Source organism: Barbus barbus (assembly GCF_936440315.1).
Source record: "Barbus barbus genome assembly, chromosome: 15".
Taxonomy (NCBI): domain Eukaryota; kingdom Metazoa; phylum Chordata; class Actinopteri; order Cypriniformes; family Cyprinidae; genus Barbus; species Barbus barbus.
The window spans coordinates 22,472,501-22,499,184 of record NC_136743.1 but is presented as its reverse complement, the minus strand read 5'-3'; the positions used below and the strand labels follow the sequence as shown (position 1 = coordinate 22,499,184).

Below are 26,684 nucleotides of genomic sequence, written 5' to 3'. Positions count from 1 at the left end.
AAATGTTTGAGATGTCATGCCAAGTTACAGCCATTAAAGTGTATTATTAGAGACATTATATATATATATATATATATATATATATATATATATATATATATATATATATATATATATATATATATATATAAAACGAATGGGATAAATCATGATTCATTTAATAAACTATTGTTGTTAATGTTGCAAACATTTAATAGTCATCATCAAACTGCATCTACAGTTGGATATCTATGGTGAAAAATAAATACATAAACAAATAACCTTTATCAAATAATTTGTGGCTGATTGTTTTGATGGCACAACAATTAATTGCTGTCATTGCACTTAATCAGATTAATAATATAAACACTAGAACTTGGATAAAAATTCAAATTGTATCTACACACTAATGTCTACAGCGGTAACAACAACAAACAGATAAATAAATTTATATTTTCATTTAATCATTTAGCAGACAGATTTATCCAAAGTGATTTAGAAATTAGGGTAATAGAAGCAATCAAAACAACAAAAGACCAACAATATATAAGTGATGTGACAATTCCCAGTTAGTCTAATGCAGTACACATAGTGAGGTGTTTTTGTTTTTTTAAATAAACAAAAAAGAATAAAAAGTAGATAGCAAAGAGAAAGAATAGAGCTAGTGTTAGAGGGTCATGTTATTATTATTTTATAATAATTAAAAAGAAAAGAAGTAGATAGAATAGAGAATGCTACTGTTCTCTTGCAGAATGCAAGCTTCTGGAGGGCACATAATAAAATACGATAAATAAAATACAAACATTTAATAAATTTAAATAATAAATGACCTTTATCAAGTATTTTGTGGCTGGTTGTTTTGAAGGCACAATCATTCACTACATTTTAGGATGTTTAGAATTTAAAATAAAGGGAAGAATTGACTTATCTGCTCACACTTTCTTCCTCTATTGTTTTTACATTACAAATTCACAGCTATAACAGAACTCACAAAAGGGAAGCAGAAAATGTACAACTTGCATATGAAGGTTAGGCTCCAATGAAGCATGATGCTAGAAACACCAAGAAGTCATGTGTTTAATGTCCAGGGAGCACACATACTGATAAAAATATGCCTATACCTGTAAGTCACTGTGGATGAAAGCATCATTCGAATGAATAAAATGTAAATTTTCAGCAAGAAATGAAAGATGCACTCTGCATGGAGCCAGATACTGGATTCCTCATTCTGACTTCAGAAGATTACTCAAGGGGCTAGAGGTGGGGTGGCACTCTCTCCCTTTCCTTCTCAAGTCACAGGTCTCCTCGGCTCAAATGACACTGGGTCGTATCGGAGCATTGATCGACGGCAATATGCAGCAGCTTGCTCGGCCAGTCAATAATGTCACGGGGTCTCTTGTTATTCAATATCGATCTGCCTTTTCTGGACAAGGCTTTGGTTGACTCAGTGTCCATCAGCCTCCACACCTTTCACTTGTTTTGGGATAACATCAGCCTCCTCGGATCCTTTCAAAATTAAGTGCTTGTTTTCGATGCCTTCTTAAGAGCCTTAAACTGCCATAAAACACTCTTCAAAACATAACTGGTTTTTACATTTCCACATATTAAGTAATACCCAAAAGTAAACAGCAACTCAGTATAAATAAACTGCCACATCTGACGTGCTAAGTGTTTCTCTGCCAGTTTATCGGCAAGCATCTTGGAGGAACATTTAATTTGCCGTAAGCTTTCGCACCCAAGTACAGGTAATGTGCGAATACGACAGCTGGAATGCTGACTGGCAGTGCTCGGCAAACAAGGGGAACAAATATGAGCTGTCACTACATGAGATGACAAGCTTGAGAGATGCGGATAATGATAGCGGTGGGAGGTGAGCACAGGCTCCTATAAAAAGCTTCGGCTCTAGTGGGTTGACAAACATAAGCTCGTTACTGGTGAGAATCAGTGTCTGTTGGGAGTGTTAGCTATTGCTATTGCCACCAGTCAAGTTGAGGAGTGATCTACAGAGCACTGTAAAAGCCAAGGAAAAGTTTTTTGGACAACACTCAATTCAAATTCTGGTTCATGTTTATGCAGTGTAAATCTTTCAAAGATAACTGACTGTTGAGTTATATTAGTACGTACATCTGGGTGTCATGCTGGTTTTCAGCTCTATGGTGTGGTCACAGTTTTGTCAAAAGCAAGTAGCTACTGATTACAAGGCAGAGGGAACAAGAAGTTGAGTATCTTTGGCAGAAATAAGCATGCAAAACAATGAAACTGAGCAATGGATGCATCAAGCAGAGCACGGAGCCAATAAATGTGCTGGTGTCCCACTGCCCTGCTCATGCTGGCTGCACTAGGCTGCTCCCATTGGCCCAAGCGGAACCATCTGTCCCCTTGAGAGGGGGCCTTCCTTGACAGGAGGACATGACATCACAACATGCCAAGAGCAGGTTGTGAGCACCGGCTGGCTACGGAGGGCTTGTGTGGTAAAAACCACAAACGCATCAGAGGGAGGAAAGATTTGTCACATATGGTTGCTGAAACAGCTCGAGCAGTCCCTCAAAGTGTCACTAAACGTCTGTAGAGAGGAATGAATAAAAGGAGATCTATAAAAAGACAAAATCCTTGTCGTGTTTTATATATATATTTTTCCATAGACATGTGTAATTACAGAAAAGAGGGTTTTGTTGGTTGGAGTGAAAATTTAATTGCAGTTTTGCTATAAATACAACTGTGATTAGAAAAAAGAGACCGAAGTGATCCAAGAAGAGCAAAGGAATAAATGAAAGAAAGAGACATGTGATGCTTGCAAATTGACAGCTTCTTTGCTCGTTAACTATTGCAAGAGACCCATTAGAAATGTTAAGACAAATCTATCCCCACTAAGTGTTTGTCAAAACCGACTGGGCCAACAGCGTCTGAACTTTTAATTAAATAATTCCACACCTTTAGGGTGACGAATGACAGTCATGTTAAATATCGCTCACAGGTTTAACAGGCTTTTTTCTCAACATCAGGAAGAAGTGACAAGGCCTTTGTGTATATTGAAGATTTCTAGAGAGAGAGATCATGGGAAAATTAACATCTGCCTATCTGGGAAAGGTAAGCGTGAGCAGCTGTCATAACACCGGATGTGGGTGCTCTGAGTGTTAATGGCAGGAGAATCTATTAGACAACACCAAAGTGAGAAAAGTATGTGAGAAAATGGTTCAAAAGACAGACAAGACAACAATCAAACAAAATAATTTTTTTTTGAGTTTCTGCAGAGAATGAACTCTTAAAGGAACATCACTCTGGTAGTGAGAACTTCAACAAACATTGTCAAAAAATGAACAAAAATTGTACCTTTGGGGTAAATCAGCTTGTCACTGGGGCAGTACTCTCAAAAACCTTTCTGCCTAAAATGTGCATATTAGTACTTCAGCAGTCTTAAGGTACTACTATGAACCCTTAAGCAGTAATTAAAGTACAAATGTGTCCCTTTGAGAGTACCACCTGCAGTAACAAGATGTTGTACCCCTAAAGGTACAAATTTGTACAATTTTTGCCATTCATTTTCAATGAGAGTTGGCAGTTTCTGGAAACATGAGTGAAAAGCTCAACTTTATGCAAATGAGCAGTTATGGCGACTTCAAATAAGAGTGCAGACAGTGACCTTCCACCTGATATATCTGGATATTGTAGCTCAAAGATAGTTTTAGCAGGGCGGAGGATAAAACAGTAAACCAGGCGTGCCCAATCCTGTTCTTGGAGATCTACCTTCCTGCAGAGTTCAGATCTAACTCTGCTCTGCTTCTCAAGATCTTAATTAGCTGGTTCAGATGTGTTTCATTAGAGTTGGATCTGAATTTAGCAGAAGGGTAGATCTCCAGAAACAGGATTGGGCACCCTTAAACTTTGTAGGTAGCCAACCTTGCTCCTGAAGGACCACCTTCATACAGACTTCAGTTCCAACCCTGCTCCAACACAACTGCCTGTTATTTTCAAGTAACCCCGAACATCTTAATTGTGTGTTTGAATGTCACTGAAGCTAAACTTCTGGTCCTCCAAAAGCAGGATTAGCAACCCCTGTCCTAGAGAATGTGTAATAATAATTAATCCAGCTGCACCAGTTGAATAAGTTTAGCTATTGTCCTACCTCATACTCCTGTGAAAATCGAAGGGCATCGTTGGCCTTGAGTCGCTCAATGTGGTCTGCTAGCTCGCAGACAGAAATGGGAGGATGTTCCCTCATTCCTAAAAGAGAAAATAAGACAACGAGAAGTGGTGAGCACATCACACCTGATGCATTGTACCGTTACAGCAGGGAGCGAGTCTGTCAGTTTTGAGTTGAGGAGGGCATGACATAAAGAGGTTCTTCTCGCACCTTGGTGTGACATGATCCCTCTGCAAGATTTGTGCTGACATATGTTGTGCCCGCTTACGTCTATCTCCCAAATAACTCTGGATTTCTTGTCTGGGGGGTCATCTTTGTGCCAAAAAACATTTCCCTGCCACTGTCAGTGCCTGTGAACATATCAAGGCTACATGTTCAGCTGGAACTAAGGAGATGTTCAGCCTGTGTTTTGTTTGATGAAGAAAGCAGGGGGGTTCGTAATAGAGAGGATCTGTCATTAGGATTCCAGTGGTTGAGGAAGAATGAGCAGGACTGAGATGCTTAATGGGACATGGTTGGGTATGATTCCCCATTATGAGTTCATTATGCCCACAGTGAGCACAGTAATGTCTGGACGAGCCCCCTGCCAGCTACTTCATGCAACCGTTACAGCGAGACAGTGGGCGGCAGGATCATGGGGCCACTCTCTTAATCAACCACACCGACGTGATGCCAAAAACTGGTCTGGTCTAGATTGCTGACACATTTTACATTTCTTTGGTGGAATATGCGATGCAATACATATGAGATATATTTGTGATTTTTCACACATTTTATCTGAAGTGAAAAGTCAGAAGAAAAGTTTTTCAGTACAGGTAAGGATACTGTGCATGTAAATGCTCAAGAGTGCATGTTAATTTAAAGTGTCACTGGTGAAAATCGTGAAGTAGATGAATAAACATATCCAGTCACCTTGTGGGACCGCCATATGTACAGTATGTGATAAAGCTACATTAGACAAGGACAAAAACCATAAAAATAATTTATGGCTATTAAACAATTTAACCATAAGGAACAACTTTCTAACTGAGTATCACTGATTACTGTATCCTGAGCCATTAGTAAATAAATATCCTACTCATTTGACATACTGTTGTTTTAGTTTGTAGCAGAAAAGAAGTACACATATTTCATATATTCTGACACGTCATCATTTTTTATATAACAAAAATAGCATTTTCTATTTACATATAATTACCATTGCTTTCTAGCACACAAATAAGACAAATGAGACAGATAGTATTCTGTATATAGAGGCTAATAGCACAATAAGCTGCACCATGAGCACATTAAGTGAATACAGCACAGGCTACATCCATGTTAAACAGCAACTTAATTAGGCAGCGAAGAGCTACAACCCAGCATGCAAAGCAGGGAAAGGCAGATTACATGATGTCTGGAATTGAAATGAACATCCAAGGTCATTCAAGTGAAAATGTAACCAGAAACGTATGGTTAAGGGTCTGGAAACATAACCTTACTGCTACATTCAAGACAATGGCAGGAAATAAAGTTAGAATAGGGCATGAGTGTGCTGTACATAACACATTCTTGCAATTAATGCAGGTACAACACAAGCTACTCCTGCCCCAGATATGGGTTTGGGTGTTTATGCATTACAGGAGAATTCTGTCATTTTTATTTTCTTTCTTTTTTCCCCCTGAAACATCATAAATAGGATATCATTCACCACAATATAATTTTCATCACACCTCAGTTAAAGTATTTTTTTTTTTAATCTCGCCTTTTCTTGCCTTTTTAGAAGGCTGTTTTCATAACTGGTGTGTCATATCCTAATTAAATCACATGTTCACATATGCTGTATTCATACAGTATGTGATATTTATTACTTTGACACATTATTTTATCCAACTGTTGATAATATTGCTGGTTGTAATAAAAATGAAACTGCAACTGAGGGACAGTCATAAATTATTAATTATTTTGACACAAAGATTAAAATGTCTTATGTTTAGTTAACCCCTTTTTAAGTTCAGTTTTATAAGTGTAATAATTATTAACATTTTTATGTTGGATTTTACATATTTTAATCTTGATTTAAGACATTGTAAAATGCCAAAATAAAGGAAGGCATAATAAAAAAGAAGTTTACAAGACCAATAACCAAAAGAAGAAAAATGTTATAATAAAAAATACCCCCAAGGCACAAGTCCCTGCAGTTGAAGAAACAATCCTATAGTAATATACCGTCACATAATTTGTACTTATAAACAACACAAAAACAACTCAATCCAGTGTTTCAAAAATTAATCAAACGCTGAAATGTGAAGTGCGCTTGTCGCCACTCTGCTGTCATATGAAAACCGCTGGCTGTGGCAGCAGGGATTCACGTTAAGAGAGCTGTATGGCTGTTTTGCCTGTGGTAATTACGTGCTCTTCAGGACTGAAAGGGTCTGTAATAACCTGGCTCGACTGCCACCGCTCAGCTATTAGAGGAGAGAGAGGCAGGCCTGACATTTTAGCATCACAGATCTGCCTCTCACTCACCTTGGGAATAAAAAGCATTAAGGCTAATTAACAAAGAGGGGTTGAAAGAGTGCAAGAGGCCTTTGGGTGAGTCCATATAAGACACTCCAAGGAGATGAGACAGTAAATGGAGGAACTACAACGAACAGCTGAATTCAGAGCAACCAAATTACAAATGAAATATTGTGCTTCATTACACTTTCCTACAGTTACTGCTTATTTAGTATACTCACACTAAACAGTCATAAAGCAGTATATTTGTGTTCAAATGAAAACACTTTACAATGTTCTAAAACTTAATTTTTAAAATGAAATAGCTATATTACAATAAAATATATTTATTAAAGTGCCCCTATTATGGGTCATATTTTGGTTTTGGGAGTCCCCAACAAAAGGCTGACATCCATGCAAGGTCAAAAACACTTTCATTTTATTCATTTTTACCTTATTTGTCCAATGACTCCCAAACGATTCGTTCAGCGATTCATTTTGCCAAACCCATCCTTTGCGTGAAGCTAATCTGCAGTGATTGGTCGATTTCATTTAAAGCAGTGTTTGTGAGCTTTTAACGCTCCAAAAGCGGCACCCAGTGGCAAAGAATGAATTTCCATTTTCATTCAGACCAACGCGAAAATCAAGTTTTCCCAGTTCTGTGCACGCAACAAGTGGGTGGGCAATATGCTAATGTTTCATGTAGACGTCAACATGAAACGGCTTGGGATTTGTTTTAAAAACGACTCGTTTCAATGATTCAGTCAACTCTTTCTTTTGAGAGACAATAACTTCATACTGGGTGCACGTTCAGATTTAAAACTTTTCAGGATGTTTTCATTCACTTAGAGCTGTGTTACACACTGAATGAACGGTCAAAAATCCATAATAGGGGCACTTTAAAAAATTAAATAAATCATAAACAACCAACCAACCACATAACAGCATTTCTGTAGAGCAGTTTATATCTGGCTTTTAGATTCAGTGTTATGACTGAAAGTGCCTCCTCTCTCATGTGCTGTTTTTACGGCTGTTGTGGGTGGGCTGTGAAGATTGGAAGATATGTACGGCAGTAATAGATCATTCTGATTACAAAGACGCGCTGTCACTTCAGTCGCTGTGTGCCTGCATGTGCGCATACACATCCTGTTTATGCTAAATGACACATTCGGTGGCATATGCTGACGCGTGTTTGTGTACAGAAAAAATAATATCAGTGTTACTGAACAAGATACAGATGATATAGTACAATGGATGACGTGCATGCATTGTGTATGTAAGGAAGAGGCTGAATTTGTCTTTGTGCATTGTGCATATGGTGATAAGCTCAAATATCACACACTGAGTCATAGGAAAAGTGTATGCGTGCATATGGTGGAGAACACATGGGACTCTGGCAGATTGGTAGTGTGTGTCTACAGTACATATGGTGTATGGTGTGTTACCTGGTGTCTGGTAGTTGAGTCTCCTCATTTCTACAGGATCAGACGAGTTGGCCAGAAGACAATCCTTCACACCACTAGAGTGATCATCTTTCGGTAGGGGGGACGACCTCTTCCTGTAAGAGCAAAATGGAGTCAAACCACGTCAGACCCACCAATAGAGAAGGCCAACAGATTCAAAAGATTTGAAATGGACAACAAAAAATTAACAAAGATAAATGAAAGAGTTTTGAGGGATGGGACAGTGAAATGTGGACATAGCATCTCCATAACCAATTAACATCTATTAAACACCTATGTGTCTGGTGTTGGAGATTCAATACATGATTTATGAGAGAGAATTTGATTGGACAAAACAAATTAGTCCATTATATTATATAATACAAATCAAAAGTTTGGGGTCAATCTCTCTCTCTTTTTTTTTTATTTAAAGAAATTAATCATTTTAGTCATCAAGGATGTATTAGACTGATTAAAAGTAACAGTAATTCACATTGTTCCAAAGATTTTTTTCTTCCAGAAATCCAGAAAAAAAACCCATCACTGTTTCCACAAAAATATTAAGCAGCACAACTGTTTTCAACATTGATGATAATAATAAACCTTTCTCAGATCAGCATATTAGAATGATTTCTGAAGGATCATGTGAAGACTGAAGACCGTCTTCAGTAATGGCTGATGAAAATTTAGCTTTGCCATCAAATTAATAAATTAAAAACTATTAAAATAGAGAACAGTTGTTATGAATTACAATATTTCACAAAAATTACAATTTTACTGTATTATTGGAAAATTCTTACTAACCCCAAACTTTGGAATGGTTACACTAAATTATTATATTATCTTACAATAATATAATATAATGTAATGTAATATAACAATATAATATTTTGGTTAGTTCTTCTGGAAAGGAATTTTTAAATGCACATATTTATTATATCTGTATACATATGTGTATATGTATATATATGTGTGTGAGTTGTTTTTGTCAACATTCAGGAGTATACTCAAGCCTATAGACGACCTCAAAACTAATAGAGGTCGACTACAAGAAACAGAAACATTTGTTTTCATGGGGTCTTAAAGACAACAAATTAATCAGTCTAAAAAGCACGGGCTTCATTTCCTGTTAAAGCCTCATTGCTTTTAGAGCCCATTAGGAATTCCCTTTGGGATACGAAGGGGTCACAGTGATCCGAAAATAAAGCCAAATAGCGTGTTTGTTCAGCGCTTCACTCGATTCTGTTAGCAAGCTCACTAAATATTCAGGGTGCAATGCTCCTTGTTTGTGGGGAAAACAAGGCGACTAGGTAATTAGCACATCAGCTGGATGGCACAACACCGGTAATTACGCCACTGTAGCACCTGCACTCCTGAGTGCACTCTTCCAGCAGGTAAAGCTGTCGTGCGCACACACACAGATGCAGAACATCTGTCAGTGGAAGCCCATCCTCAGACACACGGACACAAATCCCTAACGAAAATGGGAGAGCCAACTGCACGGGAAATTTCACATCTCACTGCACTCAATTTGTAAGGTTCTGAGCACAGTTTTCCAGCTTTCATAAAGCCCGAAGAGCTCAAATGAGGCTGACACCAGCGAGGCGGGCCGCACCGAAGGGTTTACAGCATATGTCGTTTAACAGAGCTGGCCATACTGCTTCGCTAATCACTAGTGCACTGGACACGTAGCCCCTCGCCGCTATTATAAGTACAGTAAGTCTCAGCACGCTTCAATTATTCAGTTTGGAGTTAATACATATACACCAGAGGCTAAAAGGATCCATTTGTACTGGGTTCAGAATAAAACGCAGAGATAAAAATAATGGCCATTTTGTTCTGTGAGAGAGAGAGTGTATGTGCATGAGAGAGGTATTTCATACATTAGCCAGTAAAAAGGAAGAGGAAAAAAATGAAACCGAACAGTTCGGTGGAGGGAAATGTCAGCTTTGAAGACGAAAACATTTCTATTTCGGCAGCCACCAGGCTGGCATTTCCTCTACAATGGGCCATTCAGGGTTCAGGTGAGACAGCAGAAAGGCTGACTGCACAAACTCAGTCTGAGTGACCTTCAGGAGGAGGTGAAGGATCAACACGAACAGAATCGACACAGCACGGCAAAAAAAAAAACATCGCCAAAAATAAACATCACGATCACAACAGCAAGCATGCACCACTGTAACGACGTAAACCCAAAGGACTGGAGCTTTTCAAGGACAGCAGGGTGTGCGGGTGAACTACTGTCAATGTCTATTCAGAAAGGCAATTTCAGCCAACACCTTGTTTTGAATGAACCGAACGGATGGTCATTCAAAACAACACACTAATGAACAGTAACGTGTGCGGCCACACCTGCAGACCCTGCAGCCTGTGATGAGTGAGACAGATGACACTTCTTAAATGAAAACTGTGACAGAAAGACACCTGGCCATGATCTGAAGGTACCTACCTCTCCTGTTTGCTGCATTTGTACGGAGCGGAGGAAGGAAGAGACACGTGATTAGAGGCTGTCAGACACTCAGAGACCCAACCGAGTTGTGAGGCTAACCTTGCGTTTCAAAAACGTCTTGCAGAAATCTGATTTTGCGTTTGAAGGCAGTCAATTAAAAAGAGGAAATGGGTACTAATATAAAATGACTGACACACACAACCCTAGCCTTTGCTTCAGCTAATGAATATTAAGCAAGTGCTTCAACACCTTTTCTGCCCACATACAGGGACATAGTAAAAAAGTGCTGAAAACTCAGTTTACGTGACATTACGACAGTTTTAATCTATATGTATGAACACACATAGGTGTACCCAAATATATATGTCAGAACCATATTAGTTATCGACCAAGCTTAGAGATTTTATATTTATATTTTTTTCATTATTTATTAAAGTGCCCCTATTATGGGTTATGAAAGGTTCATATTTTGGTTTTGGGAGTCCCCAACAAAAGGCTGACATGCATGCAAGGTCAAAAAACACTTTCACTTTCTTATAATATGCATTTATTTTTACCTTATTTGCCCAACGACTCCCAAACGATTCGTTAACAATTCATTTTTCCAAACACCTCCTTTGCGTGACGCTAATCTGCAGTGATTGGTCGATTTCATTTAAAGCAGTGTTTGTGAGTTTTTAACGCTCCAAAAGCGGCACCTAGTGGCAAAGAATGAATTTGCATTTTCATTCAGACCAACGCGAAAATCAAGTTTTCCCAGTTCTGTGCGCAACAAGTGGGCGGGCAATATGTTTGTTTTAAAAACGACTCGTTTCAATGATTCAGAGGCGGCTCTTTCTTTTGAGAGACAATAACATTATACACGGTTCACTTTCAGATTTAAAACTTTGCAGGATGTTTTCATTCACTTAGAGCTGTGTTACACACTGAATGAACGGTCATTTTCAAAAATCCATAATAAGGGCACTTTAATGAGTTAAAAAACAACAACCTCTCTTCAACAACCCTCTCTTTTCAATCTTGTTCATACACCATAACATATTATACACTGGTTTAATTTATGCACAAACATATTATTTTTTAAATTTAGATTATTTAGACAGAATTTTAATACCAAACATTTATCGATGACAATAAGAAATATTGTGCATCCCTAAATAATTAAACGTTAATTTAAGCATTTAAAAAAAGAAAATGATTCATCTTCAAAAAGGCTAATACATCTAATTTGTGATCAGATTTTGAAAAAATCTATTGGCTTGTTGTGCAGCATTACAGCATCCAGTGGTAGGAACGCCGGTAACACTTTAATATAGGGACCAATTCTCACTATTAACTAGTTGCTTATTAGCATGCCTATTATTAACATATTGGCTGTTTATTAAAGCACATATTCTGCATCATGACTATATTCTCCATCCCTAATCCTACCCAATACCTAAACTTACCAACTACCTTATTAACTATTAATAAGCAGCAAATTAGGAGTTTATTGAGGCAAAAGTCAGTTAATGGTTTGTTAATAGCGAGAATTGGACCTTAAAATAAAGTGTGCCTGTTAGCAACAAACAATACAATACAGCTACTTCTGACCCCCAGTGACAACATGACTGTCAGTGTGAACAGGAGAGAGAAAATTAAGGCCAGCAGTGAAAGGCCAGTTATCAGTTCTGCAGGCGTACAATAGCAGAGCTACTCGCTGGACTATCTGGCTCGCAGCGGTGGGCAGTGGAAGATGACAGCTTTTAGAATAGCATCAGCAGGGTGTGGCAGTGCAGCCACATAACCGCTCGCCTGCCGAGACCGAAAGCTGACGCTACTGTTTCGCTGCTGCATCTTCGCTTGGGAACGGCCTCAATTTGAGTCACTGCAAAGCTAAAAGAGTCCTGTAACATCAGGGGGGCTGAAATGGTGGATTTGTGTTGAACGCTGAGAAAATCAGACAAATGCAAGGTTTGCTCTGAAGTAAGGAATTTTACAAAGACGGGCTGGAGGGAGTATTAGTCAGTACTGTATCAGCGTTGTGAATGGGACCACCGGGTCATGCCGCAAGCTACATGTCTGCCTTATTCGGCTGAGTCAAGCTGTCATTATGAATAATGTCCTCCTTTTGTACTCTCTGTGAAAAAGCTAGCTAAAATTAGCCACATCTTGTTCCATGTGCAAAGCAGCCCTGAATTCAGAGTCATGCCGACAATGATGTGTAGGGGTGTATTTCATCTAAAACGAGACTTTCAAAGAGGCTAATATTTGTATTACCATCACATCTAGTAAACTCTGAGAGAGATGCTCTCAGAAAAAAAAGGTGGGCACACTTCACGCCCCAATCAACAAAATACTAATCAACTAGGGCTATCGATTAATAGAATATAGACATTATTACACGAAATTCTGATTAATTAATCACTACTAATTGAGAAACTCCCCAAATGAACAAAATTCAAAAGACATTCAATCACAAATTAAAGTACCATACTATAAGGAGGAACGAGTCATATTTCATAAAGTCATATTTACTGTTGTTTAGCAAACTTTTGTGTGTGAAATCCAGTCATTGCTATAGGAATTTTACGTGAGGGCAAAAAAGTTCCCCCCAAAGATTTCGCAACCGGTTCAAGGTAATTTGCAGCGTTGACCAAAAGAAAGCTGCTTGGCTTGAAAGTGGCATATGAGCTGTGTTTCATATATCCCTATACTATTGAAAACGAATACATCTTTTGCAATGGCAACTCTGTTGAATGGCAAGGCTACAGTGCACCTGTAATGATTACTGCTGCAGGCAGGAAGGAGTGATGGGAAAATTCTTGCTCACCTCTTGAAGAGCAGGATGGCGATGACTATGATGACGATGAGCACTACTGCAAGAACGGGGCCCATAACCCAAAGCATCTCAGGCTGTTCCACACTGGGCTGCATATTGTGTTTATCCTGCACGATGATGGGGTCCGAGTATGGGCTGGCCGAGAAGGTCCGCTACAGAGAGAGAGAGAGTTTGAGTTAGTCCACAAAGGGTCTAACAAGTTAAACAATAATTATGGCTGAAGAAAAGCCAATGAGAGCTTGTGTACAAATAACCCTTATTTCTATATCCTTTGCAGAAGGCAGCATTGTTTTAATCAAAATTACAGTAAAAACAGTAATATTGTGAAATCTTATTACAATGACTATTTCCTTTTTTAATATAATTTATAATGTTAACATAAAAAAAATTAAATACTGACCCAAACATTTAAACAATTGTGTTTATTATATTAATTATATCATGATGTTTTCAGTTCTGGAAATCACAATTTTAAGATTCCCCCTATTTCAGGTTTTCGGGAATGCTTTAACTTTAATTACTTGAATTAATATAAAAAAATTCAAGACTGCACATAGCACATCCTCACATCTGTCTCCATGTCAGGCTAGGTTTCCCTTAACAAGGTTCCTCTTAACCCTTGCCATACACACATTCACCTTTGATTAGCATAAGTCACATCTCTGAGTACATGTGACCATGTAGATGCACACACAAAAAAGAGGAATTTGTGTGAGAAGAACATAGTGGGAGAGGACATATGCGAGTTCTCTCTCTCTCTCTCTCTCTCTCTCTCTCTCTCTCTCTCTCTCTCTCTCTCTCTCTCTCTCTCTCTCGCTGTGGCTTTGATAAATGGAAGCTGAGGAGAGGAATCATATCCTCTTCATTAGTGCTCAAACCATGGTGATAGTGAGCTGGCTGGAGGGAGGGAGGGAGTGACAGGAAGAAAAAAGAGCCAGTGTGAAGGGACATAAATGAGACATCTCCCCGCTGTGCCCTCTTCCATGCACTCGCCATGGGACAGGTTCGAATTTTGCCTCACAAACTGCCTGTGCAAAAAAACAAAAACAAAACAAGGAAAAAGAATAAAGGAAAGAAAGGAAGGTGAGGAAAGATGGCCCTGTCACAATCGCTCTCTTTGTCTGCGTTGGGAGAGGCCATCCACATGGACACTATTTCCCTGAGGGCCAAACCCCTTCGCCTTCCTCTCTTTCTCTATCTCTCTTCCTCTCGCTTCATACCGTCACACAGAGCGGGGCGCCATAATCCGGATCACTTGCTCAGCTCAGCTTGACACGTCTAAGAGCGCACAGATATTAATTGAAGAGATAAGCAGGATATTAGCTGGAGGAGAGTCATAAAGTCATGAAGACGTTGCATTATCGCCACTGCTCATATGACAATCTCACTGTTAACGTGGTGCTTTATGTGAGCGCGGGTGGTTATGTGCGTGCGATGTACTAGAAATATACATTTCACTGCATAATTGTGGCTTTTCTTTATCAACCGTGCTGGAAAAAACAGGTCAGCAGCTCCAGCTAGATTATGGAACCTTTTTTGCAGGTTTAAAGGTGTATACCAACTTTAACCGTTTACCAGGTTTATTAGGTTTGTCAACTACCAGTCCAGTTGATCAACCCAGCTAAACCATGTAAAGCCAGCACCGCCTTTTGTGTACAGTCATGTAGGGCAGGATTTTGGACCAATAAGAGTTCTCTGTGGGCGGGGCTACACAGAAAGACAATTCAAATACAGAAATCAACAGAATGTGTTATTATTGCTGATTGTCATGGTCAGTTAGGGCAACAATTTAGATTATTATGGAAGAGATTTCAATGCTTCTTACAGCATCACGGCTGGTTAGGAGACTATGTTAAGCTGGTTTTACTTGGGGAAAGAAGATCATTTTCACCCTATCAGGGCACATCTAAATAAGTAAGAAAATAAATAACAGAAAACAAATGCAATTTCTAAATAAACTACAAACAATTATTTTTCTCTCTTTTTGGTCATATGTTCTTCTGCTCTAGTTTCTTACTCTGGTTTAATCTCAAAGCTCTGCACTGCAGTGCTTTGAATATTGTTGGTTCGCTTATGATAAATTGCTCGTGATTTTCCTCATTTGCGAATCGCTTTGGATAAAAGCTTCTGTTGAATGATGAAATATAAATGTTAAATGTACAATTAACCACATTACTGTATTACATTAATGAGAATGACATTTTTCGCATTACAGTCATGAGAATTTGAACATAAATGCCAATTTTAATGGTCCTAAAATAGGCCTCTTTTTGTGTAATAAAACATGAGCTAGTCGTATCTTTGCGAGATTCACCCATCAAAGGGATTCAAAATTCTTGTTTTTATTCATTTTCAATGCATTTTCTACTGATGTTTTAGAACTGAATGAAACGACAGCAGTCTGCTTCCTCTGGCGCTTTAACACAATTTGAGTACGATGTGTTAAAGGCAGTTAACGTCACTAATGTGTTTCGTATTTCCTACAGACAAGGAGAAAAAACACATAAGAAAGCTGAATACTAACTAACGCAAAATCCATTGAGCGAATAAGGATGGGTGTGCGTCCTCAGGCAGAAGAGGAACGGTTAACGACATCATCTCAGCGCTGGGGTCTCAGTGCGGGCATTCTGCTAATGTAAACACTTTATCTGGCAGAAACAGCTCGGCCGCCACAGGCCCTCCTTCCTAACTCCACCAGCCAGCTGACGCTCTCTCTTTCTCCCTTCCTCTTGGTTCTGTTTTTTCCTTATGCTTCTTTCTTTAAAAGTTCACTGTTTTCTAATGCACCTTTTCCTCTCAACATCTCTTTTTTTTTTTTTTTTTACCTGCCAAAGTGCTGTCTCTTGCTCCCGTTTAACGTAACATCTTAAGCTTACTTGTTTAAACAGATTCTGTTTACACATTCGATCTATCCTCCGATTTCACACTCCTCTGGGATTGTGTATTTGCCACGACTGATGCTTGTACTAAGCTAATATTCAGTGATGAAGAAGAGCAGAAGATGACACAAGCTTCAGAATGAGAAGCCTATTATCAACTCCTTATGCTAAATGAATAAATAAAAAAATAAAAAAATAAAGCAAGTTCAGCTTCACATGCTTAAAGTTGATGCTGAATGAACATTATGGATACTTACTGGATACTTATGTTTTCATTTTAAATAATTACAAACACTAAGTATCGTTTTAAATGAAAACATAAGTATTATTTTTAAAACATTAACTTTTTATGTATGTATATATATATATATATATTTATTTATTTATTTACGTATATACAAAAACTTATATAATCTTATACAATCTTGAATATATTCATTATATTAGTATTAGTTTTTAATTTAGATTACTGAATAGGATTTAGACACACTGTATTCTGTAAATTTTGTAAATTATGTGATTCATTGGAAAAACACTATTTTTACCTAATCATATTCTGTAGTTTCAATCCCAAACCTATATAGCATATAACTATTTTAACTAGTGCTGTCGAACAATTAATCGCATCCAAAATAAAAGTTTTTGTTTACATAATATGAATGTGTACATTGTATATTTATTATGTATATATAAATACAAACAAGTGCATGTATATATTTAAGGAAATGTTGTATATATATTAACTGAATTTATATATCATATAAAATATAACAATATAAATATATAAATGTATATACATGTAAATATTTTCAAAATATATACTGAATGTGTGTGTACTTATATATACATAATAAATAAACAGTACACATACATATATTATGTAAACAAAAACTTTTATTTTGGATGTGATTAATCGTTTGACTAATTTTAACGTATATATTTATTTTTTACAATGCAGCTGTACAAGTACAGTTATTTAATTGGTTGATTTATTAATTTAACATTGTTGGTTAAAATTATTACTAGTATTATTATTAAAAGCATTTGGTCATATTGTATTTGGTCAATTTTGCCCATATCTGAACAAAAAATATTTCATTTTATAATTTTATTTTATTTATTATAACACGCAGTCCAAGTCTGTAGTTTTAACCCCAGTCCTATACTGTTTCTTCACTGGTTTTCAATGGGCCTGTGTTCCTGTGTTGAGCTCCAGGCTTCATATGCTCTAAAAGCCCCTGTGCTGGAGCTCAGCTCATATCCGAGCTGTTCATTCATTTCCTATGACAGCATCGCAGCAGGAGCGCTACTGGAGAGCCAGATTGGAAGGGCACAGATGCATTAGATGTGGGGCATTGGTCATTCCTTTGAGATATTATTCTCTGGCCAAGGACAAATGGCTAGACTTGTTCTTTTGAACCTTACACACTCATCTAATCGTTCTCAAATCATCAACATGCTTGTTTAATCTCTATTAGTTAAAGAGCATTCCAGGTACAGTCTCTGCAGATCAGGGTCACCTCATGGAAGTCCAAGGGAACGAGAAAGGTTGACAGAGTTAAGGAAGGGGAAGCAGGGCCTTTGAAGTGCTGAGTGAGGAAGTTGTCCGCTTCTTCTCATAAAACATGGCAGACAGATTAATGCTTAAGCTTTAGGGATACTTAAGAGTCAGCTTCAAGGGAATCAGGACAAGCCTCCATGCTACCAAAGCCCTGCCACGCAAATCCATTCTCCTGCTCTTTCCACAGAGCCGAGATGGAGGAGCTCAAAGTGCCAAACACTGCTGACGCTATCATGAGAGGAAATTATGAATATTTATCCAACTGGTCCTCTGGAGGTCTGGGCTATAAGTTTCAGCGATGATTAGTTTCAGGGCTGTGAGGGCACAGAGTTCGAATCTTTGATTTGTGAGAGAAGCAGATGGAAAAATTGGGCTGAGGGAACCGGCGAAGCTTATTGAGCTTTGCTGCTTATTAGGGCAAAGCATTGGTAAGACTCACAGAATAACTGCTTGTGTGCCTGCAACTCAAGCTAAAATTAACAGAGAAGCTGAAATATACCAAATGAACGTGTGGTTTCCACATTGTTTGAACAAATTACAAACCAGCGTAGTACCTGCTTCTCATTGGCAATAACTGGGTATTGGTCCTTGAGTTCGGCCATGACAAAGCACTGATAGTGGTTGTTAAGAAGGGGACGGTTGTAGAAGCCGCTGTACGTATTTTCGTCGCCCAGGGTGAAGGTGTCTGGGAGAGAGAGCAGCTTTGCGGCGATGTACGGCTTAACAGTGTCCGTGTGACGTCTTCTCCTGAGCAGAACTCCCTCAGTAGACTCCAAGAGCTGTGGAAGAGATCAGACAGAGATCAATTAGTGCAGGAAAACAGACATAAACACCACAGGATCTCAGTGATATGTGGAAAACTAATGCTAAATTTGTCAACCATTTCATTTGAATTGCCTGTGAATAAACGTATTTATTGTATAGAAACTAGAGGTCTTCTCGGGTCCTAAAATCCGAACCCAACGTGCATAAATATATTTTTTTAAAAGATAAACCAGACCCGACGTGATAGTTTTATAAAAATTAAATCGATAGGTTAATAAATCATGGATTTGCTAGTTTTGTCAGCAACGTTATTTACCTCATCTTCGGTGAAGGGCTTCTGCACATAAAAAAGAAAAGCCTTGCATTGACATGCAGCATAATGAAGTGAGTGGATTTCCCTAATGGATCTTCATATCTATGATATGGATTTCTGAGGTTACAAATGTATGCTCCTTTTTTACGTGCATTTCTCAAAAATGAACTCAAAGTAGGCTACGCATCCGGGAAAGTTTAAAATAATTTGGTTCTAATCGGGTCCATTTGGGAAAAGCACATTTATTTTAATTACCCGAGACCCAAAGCTGCTAATACCGAACCCGACCCGTGTCCGAGGCACTCGTAGAAGTTTTGGACCCGAACCCGCTCGGGTCGGACCTCGGGGTTTTCGGATCCAAGTGGACCCATGAAGACCTCTAGAAACTTTACAAGAGTATAGGCCAGCAACAAAAAACAAAAACAACTTTCAGTCTTTTAACCAATGAACTTCAATCACTTACGAGGGCCCTCTTTTAAAAAGTAGCTATATATTGTCATGTACTGTATAGACCCATTTACACTATGAAAAATATTATAAATGGATTTCAAATACTATGGAATATATTCACTTTAATATTTAATTGGAAATATTGAGCACCAAATCAGCAAATGGTCATGTGAAACTGAAGACTGGAGTAATGGCTTCTGAAAATTCAGCTTTGGCTTCACAGTAACAAATTACTATTTTCAAAAGCTTTACAGGCCTAGCAATCACATTTTTTAAATTCCCTGACATTCCCAGGTTTCCAGTGACCCCCGGTAATTCTGGAAATGGAAAAATACACTTTATTTCGATAGTCCACTTTAGACATTCTACTAACTATAAGTAACTTTGCAACTACATGTCAACTAATTCTCATTAATTTGCAACTACATGTTTACTATCTCTCAGAGTAGACTGTTAGATTAGGTTTAGGGTTAGTAGAAGTTGACATATACTTGTAACGTTTCTCATAGTCAGTATGTTGTATGTTGTATGTTGTGGACCCATCAAAATAAAGTGTGAAGATGTTAAGCAGACAGTCTACAAATATTCGAATGACTGCTAGTTGACATGCAGTTGCGAAGTTACTTACTTTTAGTAGAATCTCTAAAGTGGACTATCAAAAAGTTTTACCCTGGAAATAATAATAATAAAAAAAAAAACTGGAATATCTCACCTCATCCAGCTCCATCTCGTCAGGATTAACCCACTTACGAGATGATGTAAGAGACCTGGGCACGACCACAATGTAGTAACACCTGTTCAGAAAACAACATTATTAGCATATACACCTTTACTACAGTCAACTGCACTACAGCAACTTAAACAAGTGTCACTATCTACACCAGAAAAGGTTGTAGATTTCAGATGGTGGGAATTGAAAGCGGCCCATTCCAGGTGTGTGAGTGTGTAGAAAAACTAATGACTTGCTTTCTGGATAATAGCTCCAGTTAATCATCTCAACACTACTGGTTTTTAATAATCAGCTCTATCTTTCAGAGCGTGAGTGAATGAAGCACTCAGAACGAGCTGTCAGGTGGTCCAGACAAGCATAACTTTAGGAGAATGGCATTCAGCTGTTCATAATAAGACTTGGGCTGAGGCTTTAATTTGGCCGGAGTCTGATACGAGGCATTTTCAAAATCAGCTCCAAGAAAAACTCTCTTTGTGCTCGGAGCTCCGCCATTACTGGAGAACGAAGCGCTGTGTCTGACACGAAATCCCACATCAATCAGCTCTACTCCAAATGCCAATCTTCTCCAAGACTTTCTTATCCTCAACACTCTGGTAATCTTTTTACCAATCAAAAAAGGCACTCTGGAGCACAGCCCTGTTCTTCTCCTGGGATTGGCAACAAGTATTTTTTTTTTTGGACCACAGTGCACCAACGGCCAAGTCGTCAGAGGAGAAATGTCCCAGCTTGCGGTTCGGTCGCAAATTAGTTTAATTTCTTTTTAGGGAACATAATTGGCTGTGGAAAAGCGTGACTCACAAACAACACGTTCCTCTCAAAGGACAAAAACAATCTCAACTTTTTTTCCATTACCTCCTCATTCATGAAAAATTAAGTGTTGAAAATTACATAAAGTATAACATAAGTGGCCTTTTTCATGCATAAATTATGATGACACATTTAAGTGGTACAATAACTGAAGGGCCTCCACCCATCACCAGGAGCTCCAGTGAAGAGCACTCAGCCGTAATGATGGGCTCTCTGTGGCAAGAACATCAGAAACGAAGCAGCGTGTCTGCTTTCTACGAGCAGGATGTGTTCATATCCTCCATCACGACAGACTGCACTCTAAGTGGTCTCAAACCAAGACTTTCAGATATATCTTCCCCTCAGCTAAGATAGAAAACAGCCTGTCTGCCGGCACATTCTCCACTATTGATTTCACCGCTTTCCATCACGACTTATCCTTCGGCAAACAGCTCGGAGGAGAATGAAGTGAAAACATGCCGATGTCACTTGAGCCTGACAAGGACCTTCTGGTAGTTAGAAAAATCCCACGCTTTTCAGGAGAAGGTCAAATGTAAAGCTGAATACAGTAGGATGACGTTACTTTGGGTTTAAAAAGCAGCTGGAATCTGCAGCGTTGGCAGAATGCCTGTTTGCTGAGGTGGGGAGATTCGGTCTGAACGTTCAGTTGGGGGGGGATAATTGCATGGTAATGGTGTGTGAGCTACACTGCAGAATGGAAAGCATGCCGTCATTGACCCGAATGGGGCTGCAGGCATAACTCCGGGCAGCGTCACTGTATCCGTATGGATTTATGAGGTTTAAATAGAGGGAAAGTAGGATGATTACTATATCACACCAGCTTATTCTTTGAAAACTTTTATGCACATATTCAAATTCTGCTAAAAGCTATTTCTGAATTGCTTGCTCTTTTATACAGATATTTTGAATTAATATATTAAATGTATTTATTTATTTCTATCCATTTTCTTACTATGCTTATACAAACTATACTAAATAAATAAATAACAAAAATAACAATAAAAAATGAATACATTTTTTATTATATATTAATTTAATATCTTTTCCACCCAACTAGAAGGATAATCAATTTTCTTTGCATGTTTATATAAACTATACTAAAAAATAGGGATGTAATGATATTATCAATATCATGATACCGCGATATCAAAATTGTCTCGATATTATAGTGGTCATGATGATATGAATTGATAGGTCTTCCGGGCAAAATGTGTAGTTTTTAAAAACATTTTTACTTATTATTCTACCATAAAATGTCTTTAAAATTGTCTTTTGGACCACCATGCTTTGGCACGATATCTGTCAAAAGAACTAAAACCGAAAGCACAATATGGTTTCCTCGGTAAAATAAGTATTTGGTCACCTACAAACAAGCAAGATTTCTGGCTCTGGCATACAAAACCACTGATAATCTCCCTCGATCTGGGGCTCCACGCAAGATCTCACCCCGTGGAGTCAAAATGATCACAAGAACGGTGAGCAAAAATCCCAGAACCACACGGGGGGACCTAGTGAATGACCTGCAGAGAGCTGGGACCGAAGTAACAAAGGCTACCATCAGTAACACACTACGCCGCCAGGGACTCAAATCCTGCAGTGCCAGACGTGTCCACCTGCTTAAGCCAGTACATGTCCGGGCCCGTCTGAAGTTTGCTAGAGAGCATTTGGATGATCCAGAAGAGGATTGGGAGAATGTCGTATGGTCAGATGAAACCAAAATATAACTTTTTGGTAAAAACTCAACTCGTCGTGTTTGGAGGAGAAAGAATGCTGAGTTGCATCCAAAGAACACCATACCTACTGTGAAGCATGGGGGTGGAAACATCATGCTTTGGGGCTGTTGTAAAGGAAAGAATGAATGGGGCCATGTATTGTGAGATTTTGAGTGAAAACCTCCTTCCATCAGCAAGGGCATTGAAGATGAAACGTGGCTGGGTCTTTCAGCATGACAATGATCCCAAACACACCGCCCGGGCAACGAAAGAGTGGCTTCGTAAGAAGCATTTCAAGGTCCTGGAGTGGCCTAGCCAGTCTCCAGATCTCAACCACATAGAAAACCTTTGGAGGGAGTTGAAAGTCCGTGTTGCCCAGCGACAGCCCCAAAATATCACTGCTCTAGAGGAAATCTGCATGGAGGAATGGACCAAAATACCAGCAACAGTGTGTGAAAACCTTGTGAAGACTTACAGAAAACGTTTGACCTCTGTCATTGCCAACAAAGGGTATATAACAAAGTATTGAGATGAACTTTTGTTATTGACCAAATACTTATTTTCCACCATAATTTGCAAATAAATTATTTAAAAATCAGACAATGTGATTTCCAATGTGATTCTTTCCCCCCATTCTGTCTCTCATAGTTGAAGTGTACCTATGATGAAAATTACAGGCCTCTCTCATCTTTTTAAGTGGGAGAACTTGCACAATTGGTGGCTCACTAAATACTTTTTTGCCCAACTGTATTTTCACGGCAGATGATTACAGCATTTCAATAGATGTGTAGTGAGACGCGTTTTTGTAAGCATGTTTTCACTGAAGCTGGAGTTTTCCTTCAAAATAAAAGCTCAGTATGAATTGCTGACAGCCAGCGGTTTAAATGCAGTCCAAATTCAAAATATCTCTTTCAAGTGTAGAAATTAGGAAAAAAGTATTGTAATTTCCCTACTGTAGTGTAAAGCAAAAATAATATACCTATGAAATATTCATTTTCATTTATTTTACAGTATATGGCTATTACTGTCATTGTTGTTATTATAATTATATTATAATTTGTTTGGCTACCTAAAACACCAGTGACCGTATATCACAAATAAAAAGAGGGTTGAGTCCCCTTTAAAGTTCAGGTACAAGTCAATTCACTGACTTGTTTTCTTAGTTAAGAACATGGGTTGGAGATTTTAATTTTGAACTCTCAAAGTGCATTAGATAGAATCATTTAACTTTAAAATGTACAAAATGTAATTTTTTTTTCCAATTCTTCATTTGTCTTTTTTTTTTTTTTTAAATATCGCAATAAATATCGTATTGTGGACTTCATACCGCAATATTATCGTATCGTGATATTTTGATATTATTACATCCCAACTAAAAAAGAAATAAATACAATATTTTTTTCATCTTAAAATAATAACCCATTTTCTTTGTCAGAGTCCTAGAATACTAACCTGACAGGAGCTGATGTGGGCACTTTGGGCAGGTTAATGGTAAGTTTACCATTGCTGGTCTGGTCTGCTGTGAACAGGACAGGTTTAGTTTTGAACAGGTCGGGTGCGGTACGGATGGAGACCTGCTGCTGCAGGCCACCAGCGCTGTTCCCCCGACTCATCAGCACGAAGGAGTAATTAGTGTCCGGCTGCAGTCGTGTGATCAGCTTCCTCTTGAGGTTGCCCTGGACTTCCACACTCTGCTGGTTATAGAGGATCTACAGGAGGGAGAGGTTCAGTTTCACTCAGTTGCACGGCTCACTAAATCTCATTTTCGTTCAGTTTCATTTAAACAAAGAACTGATTGCATAAACAGACTTTATCCCCACGCAGCTGCTTTTAGCGATGGAAACCGTGCGCTGTTTTCTGGGCTTGGCCCATCAGGACACTACTGTTATGGTTTTATTCCAGTGACTGGCATACAGAGACACCACACAGACTGTCTGTCAAGTTCACTGTAGGCCAGAGACCATTCTGACAGACTTTCCACAACGTTTCTGCATACTGACCAACAGTGTGACTTGCAATTTTGCTAAACCGCATGTGAATTTACAGAATCAGCACTTAAAACCTAATAAGTCAGAATACATTTACATCTGTCGCAGTGTAATCACTCTGTATGGGAATTAGACAATTATACAGTTAGCTCTCAAGTGCATGCCTATAAAAAGGGTCTAAAAATAGACATAAATGCTTGTGAATAATATATTTTAATACAAGGAACTTTTTGTCTATGTAAAGTACATGAATGGGGTCTTACCTTAAAAGGCACTTGGGATTTATAATTTTCTGGCACCTCCCAGGTGAGAAGGACAGAGGTTTTCATCACAGCTTTGACACCAAAACTTGTGGCAAATGCTATTAGACAGAGAACAGAGATTTCATAAACATATATACAGAGCTCAGGGTTTGAATAATGCATAAGGTAACATTTAAAACAAAACAGAGCTTTTGAAATGTTTATATAGGGACTGTTTACTGATCTCTCGTTGTGTGAAATTACTGACGCTGCAATAAAGTACTAATATCTTGTACTTACATCATTTTTTAATAAAGAAAGATATACAGCCTCTGTCTGAGGCTGTTGTGTACAATGGAAAATAAGCTTATTTGTAGAGAAAAATGAAGAAATAGTAACTTTATCTATACCCACCCCCCCAACAAGAAGCTTAAAACATGCTATTCAGCTTAGTTTTATTTTAGTATTCTTTCTGTATTTCTGTATTATAGTATTTATTCAGATTTTGAATGATCACATTTATTTTTATATTTTCAGTTTTATTTTTCATTTTAGTTTGTTTTAGTGATTTTATTATATTCTTTCATGTTCTTATTATTATGTTATAAAAAAAATATTTTTTTATGTTTCAATCTACTTTTTTTTTTTGAATTTTGCAATTTTAGCACTTTAACTTCAACTTATTTCAGGTTGTTGCCAAGGCAACATTTCTACATTTTTTACATCTATTTATTCATCTAATATTTGTATTACATTTTTTTATTTCACTTGTCAAAAAACATTTTTAATAACTTTCATTTTAGTTAACAATAATTCTAAACGCAATCATTCAGTTCTTTCAGATCTGTTTTTCTCAGAACTTGAATGTCCACAAAGTAAAAAAAAAAAACAGGCAGATTTTTCCATTTGCCTTAAAAAAACAGACCACCCAATGTGAAGATAATTGGATTTTTTCCACAGTGCACATTTATCAAGGTGTTAGCACGACAAAATGGCTATGTTATGTCAAGCGTGTGTTATTGCAGAAAAATAATAACATTTGTTGGTTATCTAGTGATTTTTCAGAAAACAACAGTGGACAGTATATTTCAAATGTGTTAAGACAGAAATGAACATTCCGGTGCTGTTTTCTGGCCACAATCTTTCTGGGAACATGAATAGGTATGTAGTATGTGAGCATTTATGCACTGTATATCATTAAATAAAGTGTATAAGGTGCATTATAATTATGTTACGGTGCACTGTAATTATCTGTAGCTTGACACAGTAATAAATTACACCTCACACTACACAGAGGGATAAAAGGATTTCTGTATCTGTTTAAGCGATTTAACGTAAGCCATGCAGTCTAAACACAAACCAGGTGATGTAGACATGGTCCTGCTCTGGATACTAGGACTTATGGGACCCCCTCCCTTGCTGGTGAAGGCTTGAACACGGATATCATAGGTGGTGTCTGGTCGAAGCCCTTGGATGGTCATATAAGTGTCGGAGGTGCGATTGGTGCCGTTCTGTATGTTGTTGATGTCGCGGTACATCACCAGGTATTGTGTGATCCGGCCGTTGCGCTCAGACAGGGCCGGGGGGTCCCAGGCGAGGCGGGTGGTGGAGGTGGTCAGGCCCACAACGCGTAGGTTGAGGGGAAAGCCACTTGGCACGTCCTCCGGAGTGCTGATCTCTTTTACATACTCCTCTCCAGCTCCTGCCCGGTTCCTGGCGCTCAGGTGGAAGGTGTAGGTGGCGCCCTTGTACAGCTCTGTGGCGGTGTGGTGGTCGTCGGTGCGTGCGAACTCACGGACTTCGTAGTTCTCTTCCTCCACACACTTGTACCGCAGTCGGTAGCCAATTAGCTCACCCACCATGTCCTTAGGAGGCTGCCACTGGATGAGGGCCGTGTTGCCAATGGTGGTGCTGATGATCATGGTGG

At 38.4% G+C, this 26,684-nt stretch overlaps 1 protein-coding gene across 2 annotated transcripts in view; it reads right to left on the bottom strand.

Moving 5' to 3' along the window:
- The window catches only part of LOC306881721 (receptor-type tyrosine-protein phosphatase F-like), a 161,886-nt gene that overhangs the window by 22,904 nt on the left and 112,298 nt on the right, over positions 1-26,684 (bottom strand). For both annotated transcript variants that reach the window (XM_079435952.1, XM_079435951.1), the window contains 8 exons: positions 26,118-26,684; positions 24,779-24,876; positions 23,980-24,236; positions 19,991-20,072; positions 18,305-18,529; positions 13,302-13,462; positions 8,044-8,156; positions 4,103-4,200 (listed from right to left, as the gene is read on the bottom strand). The exon at positions 26,118-26,684 is cut by the window's right edge and continues 12 nt beyond it. In XM_079435952.1, the coding sequence (XP_079292078.1) occupies positions 4,103-4,200; positions 8,044-8,156; positions 13,302-13,462; positions 18,305-18,529; positions 19,991-20,072; positions 23,980-24,236; positions 24,779-24,876; positions 26,118-26,684 (1,601 nt within the window). The remainder of the gene's footprint in view (positions 1-4,102; positions 4,201-8,043; positions 8,157-13,301; positions 13,463-18,304; positions 18,530-19,990; positions 20,073-23,979; positions 24,237-24,778; positions 24,877-26,117) is intronic.